This window comes from Crocuta crocuta, unplaced genomic scaffold (genome assembly GCF_008692635.1).
Source record: "Crocuta crocuta isolate KB4526 unplaced genomic scaffold, BGI_CrCroc_1.0 scaffold369, whole genome shotgun sequence".
Taxonomy (NCBI): Eukaryota; Metazoa; Chordata; class Mammalia; order Carnivora; family Hyaenidae; genus Crocuta; species Crocuta crocuta.
The window spans coordinates 5361516-5377731 of NW_027529441.1; the positions used below are offsets into that span (position 1 = coordinate 5361516).

A 16216-nucleotide genomic window follows, 5' to 3' on the forward strand; every position below is an offset into this window, starting at 1 on the left:
CCTTTGAGGCAGCGTGTGGATGTGCCTTTGTTTTAGCCGGTTATTTTGTTCATTGTCACTGAACTCTGTTTTCCCATGGGAAAGCATCTCTGGTCTTATGATGTCAGTGGAAAGTCATTCCATTTACAAGAATCATCTCCATTTTCAGTCTCAGAAATGCGTGCACTGTGAAAGGCCAGTTATGCCAGGGTTCCAATCTTGTAGGTGTTATCTTGGATTTCTGCAAAGCAACCTTAAGTTACCTTCGATAGTGTTCAGAAGAAAACTGAATTAAAATACAATCGTTATTTAAGTGGCTGTATTTCCTGGCTACTAAAGTTTTTTATATCTTTTCTGTTAAAAGGAGAAAAGTTTAATTAGTTAATTAATTAATTATTTTGAGAGAGTGTGTGTGCATGTGTAGGGGAGGGGCAGAGAGAGAGGGGGTGGGGAGGAGAGAATCCCAAGCAGGCTCTGCACAGCAGCATAGGGCCCGACCCGGGGCTCGAACCCACAAACCTTGAAGTCATGACTTGAGCCAAAACCAAGAGTCGTACGCTTAACCGACTAAACCATCCACGTGCCCCAAAAGGAGAAATGTTTTTTAAAAGTTAGGAATATTTATTTTTAGGATGATATTGACAAAATATTCATTTTCACTGGCACCAAATGGCTTCCTCTAGGACCATAGGATTTCAGTTGAAAGGGTGTTCACATTAACAGGTCCTGAATCAGACCCTGTGTATAATTTATTAAGCCATTTTTTAAGGCTTCATTCAGAAAAAGGAATTTGAGTAAAACGGTCAGGCCCTCAGCTGATAGCTAAGCATTCTCTCCTGTGTGACCACCTTGGCTGGCTATGGTTTCCTTCTGGCTGGATGCCAGGGAGGGGGCTGCTCATATCCCCAGGCTTTGTTTCTGAAATTGGCTATTTGATGCAGGTGAGGATCCTTAAGCATTGTTCGTCTTTTTTTAATTAACTGAGCCAGGAATACGTTACTTAAAACATGGAATTCTTTGCAGGTGGGCTTCAGTTAAGAAAAGGTTCTTTGTTCAGTTTGCGTCTCCGAGGTAATTGCTGTGATCTCGCACACAGCTGGTATTGGTTTGGAAGAGAATGTTTGCCCAAGAAACATGGTTCTGTGAGTTAAGTATTAATTTGTGAAGGGCCTCTTGTAATGTCAAATGTAACAGATGTATATATAAAGCCAATTTTATAGTTTCTAGTATAATAATTTGCCCTAATTATTGAGGAATCAAAGTTCGAACTGGTAAACAATGTCCACTGTCAGAAAATGGAGCATGTTAATGATCATGACCCTCCATAGTCATTTTTTAAAGTTAAGATTAGATCTCATCTGGGGGTGCCTAGGAGGCTCAGTCTGTTAAGCTTCCAACTTCGGCTCAGGTCATGATCTCACAGTTTTGTGAGTTCAAGCCCCATATTGTGCTCTCTGCTGGCAGTATAGATCCTTCTCTCTCTCTCTCTCTGTCAAATAAATAAATAAATGTTAAAAAAAAAGATCTCACCTGATGGAAAATCCAAAAGGAACTTCCCATCTTAACTGCCATTGTTCAATGGAAGAGATCATAAGGCAATTAAAAATGTTTTCCAGTAATATGATAGAGCCATAATCCATTCATTTGAGATGTAAGAAAGATAGCCACCATTCGGTAGTGGGCTTGTGCAAACATATACGCAGATGGCATCAAAATAGCTATAAAGTCAGAAAGAGGGAAGGATGACAAAGTACAGAAAGGAAGAAATAAAAAGAAGTTAAGAAGTCAAGGTAGAAACAAAAGAAAAACATCTACTCGATGTGTTTGTCCGGTAGGATGACTGGTTGTCTCAGCCTGCCAGGGACTTTCCCGGTTTCAGCATTTGGAAGGCTCACATCCTGGAAACATCACAGCCCCAGGCCAACTGGGATGGATGGTCACCCTGTTGTCAAGGCAAGGACTTGGCCTGATTTGCCACTTTGTCCCCGGAACTAGTTCAGTGCCTAGCATGTGTTGGATCCTCAAATCTACTGAGTGAAGAAATGTTAACTGCTGCCCTTCACAGCTGTTGTGGTTACATTGGAGTTGCCTCTCTGCAGCGAGGGGTTCAAAGAGATCACGAAGACTTTTTTAAAGAAGGTAAAAGAGAAGCACCCCCCCCCAAGTCTTTAGGAATGTCTTATAACTGTAGAATTGAAGGATTGTGAGTTACTAATGGGGCGGTCAGAGGGGTAAGGAGACTTTTGTTCATTCCAACAAAGTCCAAGGGAAAAGACTCACAAGGAAGAATTCGTGTATGGTAAAGAAGTTGAAAAGCAGCAGGTACTGAAGAAAAAACCCATTTGGTTTCTGCTTAGGTCGTATGCAGCCTTCGAGAAAGCAGTCTGAGTTGATGGGTGGAATGTAAACCAGACGGCAGGGGATCTGTGGGCAGGTGAGAAGGTGTGAGTACCCGTGAATGCTGAAATCACCAGCTCATAGGATTTGTTGGAAGACATGGGAGGAAGATAGTTCTTCTAGAGGAGGGATCGGCAAATGGGGGCCCACTGGTCGAATGTGGCCGACTGCCTGCTTTGTAAATACAGTTTTGTTGTAAAACAGCCACACCCATCTTGCATGTTGTCTGAGGGTTGAGTGGTTACGGCAGGGACCAGCTCACAAAACGTAAAATATTGAGTATCTGGCCCCTAACAGAAGAAATTTGCTCACTCCCTGCTCTGGAGGATAAGAGAGAATGGAGGAAAGTGGGGTGTTTTTTTTTGCTTTCTTTGTTGTTTTGTTGTTGTTTTGTCTGCAGTTTGCTTTTTTCAGTAGAGGAGACCAAAGGCTATTTGTGGATGTCCTACGGGGCCAGAAAAGAAAGCGCGTTAGGTATCTGCTGCTGTGTAGCAGATTACCCCAGACTTAATGATTTAAAACACAAAACATTCAGTATCTCAGTTTCTGTGGGTCAGGAATTTGGGAGTGCCTTCTGGGTGGTTCTGGCCCCAGGTTTCAGTCATGCCAGCCAGGGCTGCGGTCATGAAGGCTCGTTGTGGCCGTAGGCTGCTTCCAAGCTCACTCGCATTGCTGTTGACATGGAGGCCTTGGTTTCTCCTCTCATTAGGTGACTCCCTCCGTAGGACTCCCTGCATGTCCGCACAACATGGCGGCTGACCTTCCCCAGAGAGCAAGAAAGAAGCCGGGTGCCTTTTATGACCTGTTCTTAGAAGTCACATATTATTTTTGCCATATTCTATTTATTGCACAGACAGACTTTTATGCATGATGGGATAGCACTGGCAAGAGCTTGAACTCCAGGAAGGTAAGGNACAGGCGCTGACGTGTTCCTTGAGGGGAAAATACAGAATGAAGGGCACTTTTACTGACGAAGACGTAGAAACCTGTAGTGAACAGATTGTGGAGAATCTGAGGTGCAGAGACATTTTGAGCTAGCAAGGCGAAGATTCATTCAATAAAATAATTACCAACTGTGATGGGGGAATCAATAATCTCTCTGTTCACTTAGAGATAAGTTACGAGGATTCTACTAAGACTGGAAATCTTTGGGACAAGGAATGAATTTGAGCAGAATAAAGTATCCTGGAGAATCCAGTGCTGATTTCATTACTAGATTGTACATTCCCTGAAGGCGAGGCTTATCTTTTACATATAAATAAATTTTAGATATTAAAAATATTTTTATATCCTCCATAGTCTCGAATATAGGGCCTTATCTCTAGGTGCCTGATTACCGTTTGGCTTTCTTGCAGTGTTATTATCTTCCTACTTATTTCAATAAAATTGGCAAAATTTGTCTTCTGATTTTTAGATTCAAGGCTTTGAATTTCCTCCTATTCCCTCAGGAAAGCTGTGAAACTTAAGTTTGTGGAGCATTCTGCTTAGACGGCCTTTGGCTTCTGTTGGAGAATGAGCGGTCCGGGTTCTGGCTTGGAAATTGTGGGAGGGGGCAGGGGGCCCAGACTGGGGAAACGAGGGGTCCCAGCTCCTTCTTGTTGATGACCCGATGCTGTGGCTTCAGCTGCTATCTTGTCACATCTGGCAACGTGGAGGCAGAATCCTGTTCAGGATGCCTTACAGAGTAGACGTAAACGTGGATAAAACGTTACCTGAAATACGATTCTAGAGATTCTGCCAGGAACTCTTGCACTCAGGTCTGTGATGGGTCTCAGCTGGGTTCGGTGCACTATCTTTTTTTTTTTTTTTAAACAACATAAATCTTCTGCTGTGGTTGGACAAAATATATACGAAGATGACTAGAATGGACAGATGTTTGCTCTATTTTTACATTTCTGTGGGAAGAAATGTCAAGAAGCTATTTCTTAACTGAAATCTCTCAGTGCAATTTTAGTGTTTTGTTTTTATTCCCTCCTGTGAACAGTTTTTAGAAATGATGCACTTTATTATAGAATCCCCCAGTGCTCGGCTGCATGAATGGCTTTTGGTGGCAGTTAACTCTTCCTGACGTGGATGCCACACACTTCCTCAGCAGCTGCCTTTCACGGAGTGGGAATTACTTTGCTTAATGTGTCTTCTGATTCCTTGGTTTCAAATAACACTTTTACTCCCATGGGTTTGTTTTTTTTTTTATCTCTCGCTAATTTTTTCTAGTCTTTTTGACGTATCAGAACCCATGAAGTGAGGTAGTATGGATATTTCAAAATTTCCATATTTCAAAATTTCCATATTCCCTTTTTAAGATATTTATATGAAAAAACATTTTTAATGCTTATGTGACGGTAATACCTGAAGCACAGAAGGGTTTGGAAATACAGAAGGGCCACCTCTTCGGTTATTTGAGTGAAATGGTATATTGCCTCCGGTGGTAATGGCTAAGACCTACTAAGAGCTTACGACACAGCAGGTGCTCTGACAGACCTCGAGAGACCTTGCTGCATCCTTCCACAGCAAAGCTGAGGACCTGAGACGCTAGCACCCTTCACCTATTCTTACGATCTGAGTGAGGGATAGCCAGAGAATATTCTGGAGAAAGCCATTGGAATGGCCGACATATTCAGTCACATTTGTGCATGGTAAATTCTACAGTAATTTTTGGGTCCAAAAAATCATAATGTCACTTGCTAGTGAATAAGCACACTAACACTATGGCTTCCATTCCAGGAGGCACCGTACAACCTTATTCTTAGACCCGGTCATCAGGCAGGGACTTGGCATTGCTCTTTGTGTGAGTCAGTTGGAGTTATTATGAGAATATGGTTTCCCTTGGAGTGATTATATTTATTTCAGAAAAACACCTTATTTTATTTTCAGAACCTTTCAGGAGGCACGGCAAAATCTGCTACGGGTAGTTGCATCAACTTTTCAGTGACTACTTTCTTCTCAATATGTTAATTCCTGTATTTCAGTGTTAAAAAAGCATCGTATCATAGGTGGTTGGAGATGAATGTAGCACACGTAATACTTAACAAAGGAACGTTGAAGGCAAGGCGAATTCCTACTTGGAGGAATTTCCGAAACCAAGAATCAACTATTTTTGGTACCGCTCCGTGCCGTGTTCCTCTTTGCCTCCCTTCCCCAATTCCTTTCCCAGAGCTGTGGATTTGGGGAACTAACGTAAACTTCTTCTTCTTTTAGGTTCCCACTGATGGCAATGCCGGCCTGCTTGCGGAACCCCAGGTTGCCATGTTCTGTGGCAAACTGAACATGCACATGAACGTTCAGAATGGGAAGTGGGAGTCAGATCCATCAGGGACCAAAACTTGCATTGGGACCAAGGAAGACATCTTGCAGTACTGCCAGGAAGTAAGTCCCTTCTCCTGGTTCCTGTTGGGTCACATGCATGGAGTTTTTTTACTTTAACTTCTTTAAGTATTTCTGTTTTCTCTCTTGCAGCAAAAATCTTGGTTCCTAATGATTCATTATAGTATTTAAGTTCATTTATTTATTTTGAGAGAGAGAGAGCTGGGGAGGGGCTGAGAGAGGGAGACAGGATCCCAGGCAGGCTCCATGCTGTCAGCGCAAAGCCCAACGCAGGGCTCACATGCACAAACCCTAGGATCATGTCCTGAGCCAGATCCAAGAGTTGGCGCTTAACCGACTGAGCCACCCAGGTGCCCCTCACTAGACTATTAATATATTTACTTGCTTTGCCGTATACAATATGTATAAATTTTTAAAGAAATTATGATGTCATATTGCAACCATCAATAAACCTACTGAGTAAAGTTTAAGGTATCTGGGCACTCCGTTTATCTTTAGAATGTATCTCACTATGACTTTACAGTCAAGATAATGTTAAGGTTTTTTGTTTCTATTTTTTAATGTTTATTTATTTTTGAGAGTGAAAGAGAGAGAGTTTGTGGGAATGGCAGAAAGACAGAGAATCCCAAGCAGGCTCCACACTGTCAGCACAAAGCCGGATGTGGGGCTCAAACTCCTGAACCATGAGATCATGACCTGAGCTGATGAAATCAAGGGCTGGTCGCTTAACCAACTGAGCCACCCAGACACCCCAAGATAATGTATTTAAAAGTTACTAAATTAATTTTGCCTATTTATGTTAACAATTTGGTATATTTTACTTCTGTTTGTCTTCCATTTTAGTTTTTCCATCCCACTCATTTTATTTTTTGAAAATGTAAAACTTTCACGTTGTTAAGACTTAGAAACTCTTAAAAAAAGTTGCACCCATCTTCTGTTGGTAAACATTTTCATTGTTCTGATTTAGCCTTCTAACAAAAGAGGATGTATGGTTTCCCTTCTTTTTCTTATAAAAAAGGTGCTTTCAGGAAGCATTCAAAAAGATCTTCATTCTTTTTGTAATTTTCCTAGTTTACTTTCTATTATTGTATAGGGTATTCCTTCCTTATTAATTCAGTTTAAAATAACTGGAGTCCAAGACATTTTATTCCGTGCTTCCAGACAATTACCTATTCTAGGATATGTGGCTATTTTTGTTTTAAGAACATTTAAAAGAATTAGTCTTATGCCTCTTGGCAAAACTTCCTTATCCTTCATAGAAACAGCAGATGACCTAAAAAATTTTTAAAAATAAAAAAAAATAAATAAAAGGGTGGGGAGCGCCTGGGTGGCTCAGTCAGTTAAGCGTCCGGCTTCGGCTCAGGTCATGATCTCACGGTTCGTGGGTTCAAGCCCCTCATCGGGCTTGTGCTGACAGCTCAGAGCCTGGAGCCTGTTTTGGATTCTGTGTCTCCCTCTCTCACTGACCCTCCCCTGCTCACATTGTCTCTCTCTCTCTCTCTCAGAAATAAATAAAAAAACATAACATAAAAAAAAAAAAGAAACAACAGATAACCTGGCAGCATTTTCTTTGTTGTATTCTTTCATGTACTAGAAACTTTCCTTTAGTCTTTTTAGATCCAAAATGAGTGTTTAATGAAGTGTGTGTACATGTGTGTATGTGTGTATTTTTAATAATACTTATAGTAAAATATGTAATTTTTTACATATATACACATACTTTTTTTGGTAGCACTCTAAGGAAGGATGGTCTCTAAATATTAACTCTTGTGTTTTGAAAAGCAAAAACGGATCCATATCATCACAATATATTACATATCAAGTCATTTTTATACTGATGGAGTATGAACCACTCTGTAAAAAGATAATTCTTCTTATTTAAGTAAAAATCACCAATATTTAAGTCTATTCTGTGTCTTAGTAGAAGAATTTATTAAGGGGCGTCTGGGTGACTCAGTCGGCTCAGGTCATGATTTCACGGTTCATAAGTTCAAGCTCCACATTGGGCTCTATGCTGACAGCTCAGAGTCTAAAGCCTGCTTCGGATTCTGTCTCCTCTCTCTGCCTCTCCTCTGCTCTCTCTTTCTCTCTCTCTCAAAAATAAATAAATGTTAAAAAAAAGTAAAATTAAAAAAAATTTAAAGAAGCATTTATTAAATGGGGATTGATAAAAAATTCAGTTTTGCCCAGATATGACATTTCTGAAATACACATTTTGGAAAAATAATATTCACATTCTTTGCAAGAGTTCCTTTAATACAGTTTTGTCATAAGTTATGAGTTCAGTAAGTTGGAACTCTGTGTGCATGCTTATAGGTTTTTTATATCATTTCACTTTTCTGGATATACATACAGATTATGCATTCTGAGTGTTCAGTTAAGCTAAATATTTTTTGAAAAGGCTGGAACTCAGACTCAGTTAACGATGTCGACCAGGTCATCCTTTTCTGTTGAATGGCTAATTGATGCCTGTGTCATAGTCTGCATCTGAAGTTTTCCTCCGTTAGTGCCACTTCTGGGTAATCACATGCTTCTATATTGTATGATGACCCTATAAAAATTACCTTTCACAACCCTGAGAACAACCCTTATGCCCACACCACTTAGAGATTCCACTAATGTCCAGCTTCACTTCCTGTCTTTGTTGTTCCTGAGGTGAGCCACAGGGTGGTTCTTCTGGGTCCCAGAATGTTGGTGGCCTTGGGGCGGGAGAGTAAGCTTCTTGGTTGTTTCTCGTCTGTCCTGCAATTCTGGTATATTTGCCTGTCTCACCTCACTACCCACTGAGGTCTTCTGAGATGAGGTGCATAGGCCAGAGTCTTAAGATGTTTAGACTAACATTAGACCATAGAAGTACGAAAGGGCCAGAACAGCAGACTTGTGAGCCTCTTAATGAATTGGTTTTTTTCCCTAACAGCAGGAAGTCATTGGAAGTTTGGTTTTTGGGGTTTTTTTTTGAGAACAGGAAGGACTGTAGATTTGCATTTCAAAAAGTCAGCCTCTTGCTTTATCATTCTGATGCTATATTTAGATTCTGGGTTCCCCACTGGGGCCTCTAAGCTGTTCTCTAAGGTAAACGCTAGCCACCTGTGTGGCCTGAGCATTTGCAGTGTGGCTAGTTCAAACTGATTTGTGCTGAAAATGTAAGATAAATACTGTATTTTAAAGATTTACATGAAAAAAGATGATAAAATGCCACATTAGTAATTTCATATTCATTTCATATTGAAATATTTTATATCTACTAATTTAAACATCATATATTTATGATGCTTAATAACACATATATGTTATTAAATTACCAAATTTCAAATGTTTATTTATTTTTGAGAGAAAGAGCGCGGGTTTGAGTGGGGGGAGGGGCAGAGAGAGAAGGAGACACAGTATCCTAAACAGGCTCCAGGGTCTGAGCTGTCAGCACAGAGCCCAATGCAGGGCTTGAACTCAAAAACCGTGAGATCATGACCTGAGCTGAAGTCAAGTGCTTAACCCACTGAGCCACCCAGGCGCCTCTACATTATAAATACTATGTTATTAAAATAAATTTCACCTATTTGTTTTACTTTTTAGTGTGGCTACTATGGAATTTAAAATTACATAGACAGTGTATTTCCATTATATTTCCACTGAACTGTGCTGTCATCCCCGCTGCCTCATCCCACTAGTGACTCTGGGCTTTAAAGGCTCTGAGATCCTGTCATCTACAAGTCGGAGAGGGAAGCAGANTTTGGGGGCCTTTTTAATGCATTTTTATTAGATACATTTTATCGCAAGGGGATTATATGAATACCTTTTGAGAGTCCAATGGCTCTCTCCCTCCCTCAAACATGTATCTTTGGGTGCTAAGGAGGCAGTGGTGAGTAGAACACAGGACCTGTTCTTAAACGGAGATCTAGGGTGGGACGCCTGGGTGCCTCAGACGGTTAGGCATCTGACTTCGGCTCACGTTATTACCTCACATTTTGTGAGCTCAAGCCTCATGTCAGGCTCTTTGCTGACAGCTTGGAGCCTGGAGCCTGCTTTGAATTCTGTGTCTTCCTCTCTCTCTGCCCCTCCCCATTTATACTCTCTCTCTCTCTCTCAAAGATAAATAAACATGTAAATTTAAAAAAAATTTTAAAGGGAGGATCTCTGGAGAGAGGAAGGCTTGTGGAATACTTTTAGCAACATAAAAAGCGACAATGTTGCTGATGCTATTACCAGCTAACTTTTATTGAGCATTAACAAGGTGCTAAGCTACCTTGCTAAGTGCTTGCTCTCTTTTTACCCTTATGATGCCTCTGGGGAAGAAACTGGAGAAGAATCTTGCTAAATTGCACCATTTAAGGAGAACAAGTGAAAGAATGCCATCCATGGAGGAGGAGCAGTGGCTAGAGACCTAGGAACAGATCTGGGAGCTATCATGTGCTGGAAGTCAGGCCAGGTTAATTTCTAAATGAAGGAAGTGATTAATGTAAGTGTGATGTAGACCAAAAGATTGAAGTATAATTTTTGACAGTGCAAAAAGCTGGACTCTTGCAAAATGAACACACATCAAATGTTGTATTCAGTTCATTAATTAATGAGGTGACCTGGAAGATGCTAAAACTGGTTCAGATTGACCAGAAGAGATTTAAATTCCGTTCTCAACAGAGTTCATGTGCAGGGCTACGATTGAGACCCATCTGATTGGCATTGTGTGGGACAGGAAACATTTGCAGTGCTATCAGATATCTAAATTATCTACCCGTCCAGAGCTGTAAAATAGCCCAGTCAGTAGTAGCAAGTCAGTCAGAAGAATACACCCTGTACAGTTAGGTTGTCTTTTTCTCTCCCCACCCTGGGCTCTCGGAAACCTCAGCTGCAGATCACTGCTGAGACGCCCAGTAATCTCTCTTGCCCATTTTTTTTCTTTTTTAATTTTTTTAACATTCATTTATTTTTGAGAGACAGTGAGTGGGGGTCAGGGGGTGGTGGTGCAGAGAGAGAGGAAAACACAAAATCCCAAGCAGGCTCCAGGCTCTGAGCTGTCCACCTACCAAACCGTGAGATCATGACCTGAGCGGAAGTATGACCCTTAACTGACTGAGCCACCCAGGTGCCCCATCTCTTGCCCATTTCTAAGTCACGGACATTGTTTTCTAATAAAACAGTCTTATAATTTGGCATATAGGTCATTGTTGATCTTTACGATAACAATTTCAGTGGAAGAGCGTGGGACAGGTCAACTTGCAAGAAATTACAGAAAGAATAATGTGAATGGATGGTGGGGACATCTGTGAACTCTTCCCAGAAAGACCTAGAGGCAGAGAGCTGAGGGCAATTAAAGGAAAAGAGAAAGGCTTTGTTTTTTGTTGTGTCTTTGTTCTTTCCTTAAAGGGAATTAACTTAAGCCAAGGGAAGCAGAATCTACACTTAGGGGAGGGGTAGATGTCCATTAAAAGAGAACTAGGCTCAGGTATCTACAAGAGGTTAAGTCGGAATGAGATCCAGGGGAGTCTTAGAAGGAAGAAAAGATGGGAAAATTGTAAGGGTGGGTTAATTAGGCAGTTACCATTGCTAGGTGACAGAAACCCACTAAACATTTTACACATGGGGAATATTTTCTGCCACAGATGGGAAAGATTTTAGGGTGTGGTTAGCTTACAGAATTTTTTTGAAAAGGCGTCTAAAAACTGGGTCCTTAGATATTGGCACTGAGATTCAGTGCTGCCTGGAATTTCTCTATTGGGGTCTCTGTTGTTTTCCGCTTATCCTTTCTCTGGTATGTTCACCTCGTTTTCTCCCACTAATATGGGCTTTGTCTAGGAGGCCAGGGAAGATGGCAGCCAGCCAGTAGCCTGGGGGGGTGTTGTCTTAGCTTGCTTTCCCAACTTGGCTCTGCCATTGTGTATTATCATTCCAAGGAGGGATCATGGTTGGACCAAAAAAGCAGGGCCTACTCTTGTATCAGTTACTGTATCCACAAGGACTCAGTGCTGGGACTGGCCCACCTTGGCCTTGAGGGCACGTGGCCTGTTGATAGCCCGACCAGAGTTGTGTGGTATGGGGAGAGTGGCTTTTGCCAGAAATGGGATGGAGAGTGAGTGGCATGAGGCTGAAATAGAATAATGACCATTGCCCAACATAATGGACTTAGAAACATGCAGTGCATTAGGCAAGTTACAGGCTGGAGAGTGGGTAGCTGAGAGAATTCATAGTGTGTCATGACTTAACTGGCTTTTAAGAAACTCTGGAGGGTTAGAAAGATGATCACTCAGAACTTTTAAACAAGTGTTCGGCGTTTTCTTATTGAGTGGTGCATCCTGAACTATCTGGAACATCCCTTATTGATGTTTTAAGGTCTTCCTACCACTCCCCACTTTGTAGGCATTCGATATTTTTCTTTTATAATTAGAAATAATGAATAGTTCTCTTTTGTAAGATTGAATTTTTTGTGTATTGTTAGAAAATATTTCTTTTCCTTTATTCCTTTTTTTGACTCCATGCGTTTGTTTTAGGCAGTATTGAATAGGAGCGCCAGGGAAAATAATATTCACAACTTTTCTATCTCCTCACAGGGTTTGTAAGTTACAGTAATTTATTATTTTCAAAGTTGTAATGTTACAGTCTGTTTCATTGCCATCAGAATCAGGGGCGCTTCTGTCTTTAACTGGATTCATTGTTTACAACCAATCCTTCCACCAAAGTATCTCTATTCCTGTACTTATTTGGATTCTTTTGTTGTTGTTGGATGACCGTTCTCTTAGTTATTTTAAGTTCTTATTGAACAATGGCTTAATTTAGAGTTCCAAGTTGACAGACACATTTGCTCAGCATCATGAGGGTATTTATCCACTGTATACTGGCATCTATCATTGCACAAATACCTTTTTTAAAAAATAAGCAGAAACCATTATTATTAGTTGCCATTTACAACGCTACTCATTTACGGATTATTTTTTATCCTGATAGCGATGCATAATTTTTTTCCTTATGTTCTCAATCCCTCTTGTGACCAAAACACAGATGTTTTAGAGACAGCTGGCTGAGTCAGAGAGGCAGCTGTTACCACTCTGTGGTCCGAGGACAAGAGTAACGGACTGAACTCATGACCGTGACCTCATTTTGACCTCTTGCTAACCAATTTAACTCCCTTGTTAAATTTATTCTTCCAAAGGGTTGCCTACAGAGCTGCACACTGTATGTGTTGATGCTTCGTTTAATGCGAGGTGTCAAATAGTATTATTTCGATGGTGAATTATCTAGTCCATGTCCTTCATATTCTCACGTTACTCTCAGTTTGTGTTCCCTGCTCTTGGTTGATTTGTTATCAATATTGTCATTTTTGCCTCCTGATTTCTTCAGCCCTGTCCTTGGTCAAGAGCAAGATTAGGGACATAAAGTAAAAATTGATTCTTTTTCTTTGCATGTGGTTAAGAGCCCTTATAAAGTTTGATTGGGAAGATAGTTTGAAATGGGGTTTATTTACTTCTTTAAATTTTTTTAACATTTATTCATTTTTCAGAGACAGAGACACAGTGTGAGTGGGGAAGGGCAGAGAGAGAGGGAGACACATAATCTGAAGCAGGCTCCAGGCTCTGAGTTGTCAGCACAGAGCCTGACTCGAGGCTTGAACCCACAAACTGCAAGATCATGACCTGAGCTGAAGGCGGATGCCCAGCCGACTGAGCCACCCAGGTGCCCCTGAAACTTGGGGTTTAAACTGAGTACTTGTTTAATCTGTATTTTATCCTGAATCACCTGTTCTTGGTATCCATAAATGCCCTCTTTTGTCTAATCATAATAGTTCTACTTCATATATTTATTTGCATTTCTTTACTTCTTTTTTGTTTGTTTAATGAACAGTCAGTACTATTTGAATTGTCTTTCATTTCTTCATCAAATATGAATTGAGGACTGCAATGGACTGAATGTTTTGTGCCCCCCCCACCCCCCCCAGCCATCTCATATGTTGAAGCCCTAACATATGTGATGGTATTTGGGGGTGGTGCCTTTGGGAGCTAATTAGGCTTAGATGCGGTCATGAGGGTGGGGCCTCATGATGGGACCAGCATCTGTATGCAGAGACACCAGAGAGTGGTACCAACTACTGCCATGTACACAAGGCCTAGCTGATCATTGCGCCCTTCCTTGCAGTAGTCTGGCTGGCAGCACCATGTGGAGACTTGCCCAGTTAACCCACAGAATAGTGAGACATTCTGAGTTATTATGTGGTAGCTGGCTAGCCTCCAGGATGGCTTCCAGTGGAACTTGCATTCACACCTGTGTGTCGTCTTTTCCTACACTCTGCAGGGCTGACACATGTAACCAATAGGACATCACAGAAATGATGGTGTGTGACTTTTTGAGGCTAGGTCATGAAGACGTGCCGTCTACCTTGCATACTTGCTACAGCAAACCCAGCTGCCATATCATGAGGATGTGACTTGGGTGTGAGTCGTATCTAGTTGTAAACGTGGGACGGGGTGAGCTTAGGGTCCTCCAACTCTGCCATCTACCGAGCATCCCTCGGGCAGCACTGTGGAGATGTACATGTGGCGAGGAACTAAAGCCTGCTGTCTATGGCCAGCACTGGCTTGTCAGGCATGAAAATGAACCTCCTGTAGCCAAATGAGGCCTTCGTGTAAGCATGGCTGACATCTTGACAGGGCCCTTGGTAGAGTCCACCTCACTCCCAGATTCCAGACTCACAGAAACGGTGTGAACTAAGAAATGCTTATTGTTAGAAGCTACCAAGTTTTGGGCTGGTTCGTCTGCAATAATCGCTGACCACAGCAGATACTCGCTCAATTATTATTTTCCTCTGTGGTCCTGTGGTGGAAAGCAATTCCTTTCCTCTGTTCTCTAACAGACGCAGAAAGTGCTGCCATCACGGAAACAACTTGAAAATAACTGTATGAATTATTCATCATTTAACAGCCTAAAGTGGCCACTTGCCTTAATGAACTGTTGCATTACCCCAGCAGATTGTTCTAAGGAACTAGGAGTCTTATAAATAAGAGCAGAAATAGGATAATATTCCCCTTGGAATATATAGTGAAATCTAGCAACAAAATTTGCAATTTTTAGATTTTATTGTCTTTTTTTTTCTTTTGAATGAAATGAGATTTAAAAAACAACATTGTTTTACTTAAACCAAAGGCTTCGGGATGGGAGAGAAAAAAAATTGGAACTATGATAAAGAATCTTGTTCCTTCCCAAATTTAATTCAGGCAAATTCAGCCAATATTTATGGCGTACTCTTCAGAGCAGGATTTTGTGTCATGTGCTGCTGAGAGGCAAGGCACCATGGCTTCTTAAGTAGCTTATAAATATACAATTGGATAAATCGAGAATTCAGAAAATTGAAAAGTAGAAGGTTTTGATTCTAAATCTGGGGATTTCGGGTCTAATTTTGGAAGTAAGAGCTGTGGGATTGTTTTTCAGCATGAGTGTTATTTGGTCGAGACACTTTTAGAAAACTTAGCCTGTATCCAAAGGTGAGTTGGATTAGGAAGAGAAGGGGATTCAGATCTTCAAGATGTTGGCGTGAAAAGGGAATGTGAAGGATCATCCTGGTGTGTAAAGATGATACGATAAGGGAGCCCCTAGGGGTCAAGTGCCAGACCAGGGGAACATGGGCTTCACGGGACAGGCCTTTCAAATCCAGCCTTTGCTCTCTTGTCACTTGAGCAATCCAGGAAGGCTGCTAGCCAGTCTTAGAGCGTGTCCTCTCTGTGTGATAGGAACACACAGGTAATGAGCTATAGAAGTTACAGACCATCGGTTAAATGAGGAATTATACAAGCCCCACCACTATTATGAGACATGAAAATATAGCCCCTCTGTCCCTACTAGTCAGAGCACCTTTTGTAAGGTAGGCCCGAGAGCAGGTGTTGACTCCTCTCGGGAGCAGGTCTCCGGAGGGAGGGAGTCTGGAACATGTTCAGCCTCAACCAGGGGCAAGGATTCCCAGCTGGGAAGGTCACACAGGTGAACATGGCCGTGCTTGCCGTCTCTTCTGTTCCATTCTGGGCTAGCCTCTCTTTTTCCTCAGTGTTAACCGCAGCTAACAACATGGGTTCCCTGGTTTTTGTTTTTGTTTTTGTTTTTTTTTTAATTTTCTTTTTCTAAATGAACAGTTGTTTTGTCTACAAATTAACGGGATCGCCGAACAAAACATACCAGGGCCTGAACAAAACAAAATCTGCCTGTTTGTTAAGTTGAACGAAACCGTTTCCTTTGCCCGGCTTCCTACCATAAGATGTATCCCCAAACGTGGGATTCCCAAACGAGAATCATTCTTCAACCTTGATTCTGCAATAATGCAGAATAAAATTGAGTTAAGAAAACAAACCTCGCATGTAATTCTTTTAATCTGACCAGTTTTGAGGACATACTGCATACACAGTGAAGCGGTAAAGCTGCGGCCTGTTCTTGGCAATTATTACTGTTTTGCTTTGTGTGTCATCCAACCCTGTGGACCTAAAATGGATCCACAAATTACAGGCGCATATGTATTGTGGCTTCAGTATTTGAAAAATCCAAAAATTCA

At 41.3% G+C, this 16216-nt stretch overlaps 1 protein-coding gene across 6 annotated transcripts in view; it reads left to right on the plus strand.

Moving 5' to 3' along the window:
• The window catches only part of APP (amyloid beta precursor protein), a 270144-nt gene that overhangs the window by 56260 nt on the left and 197668 nt on the right, over nt 1-16216 (plus strand). For all 6 annotated transcript variants that reach the window (XM_077760216.1, XM_077760217.1, XM_077760218.1 and 3 more), the window contains exon 2: nt 5575-5742. In XM_077760216.1, coding sequence (XP_077616342.1) covers nt 5623-5742 — 120 coding nt within the window. In that variant the 5' untranslated portion in view covers nt 5575-5622. The remainder of the gene's footprint in view (nt 1-5574; nt 5743-16216) is intronic.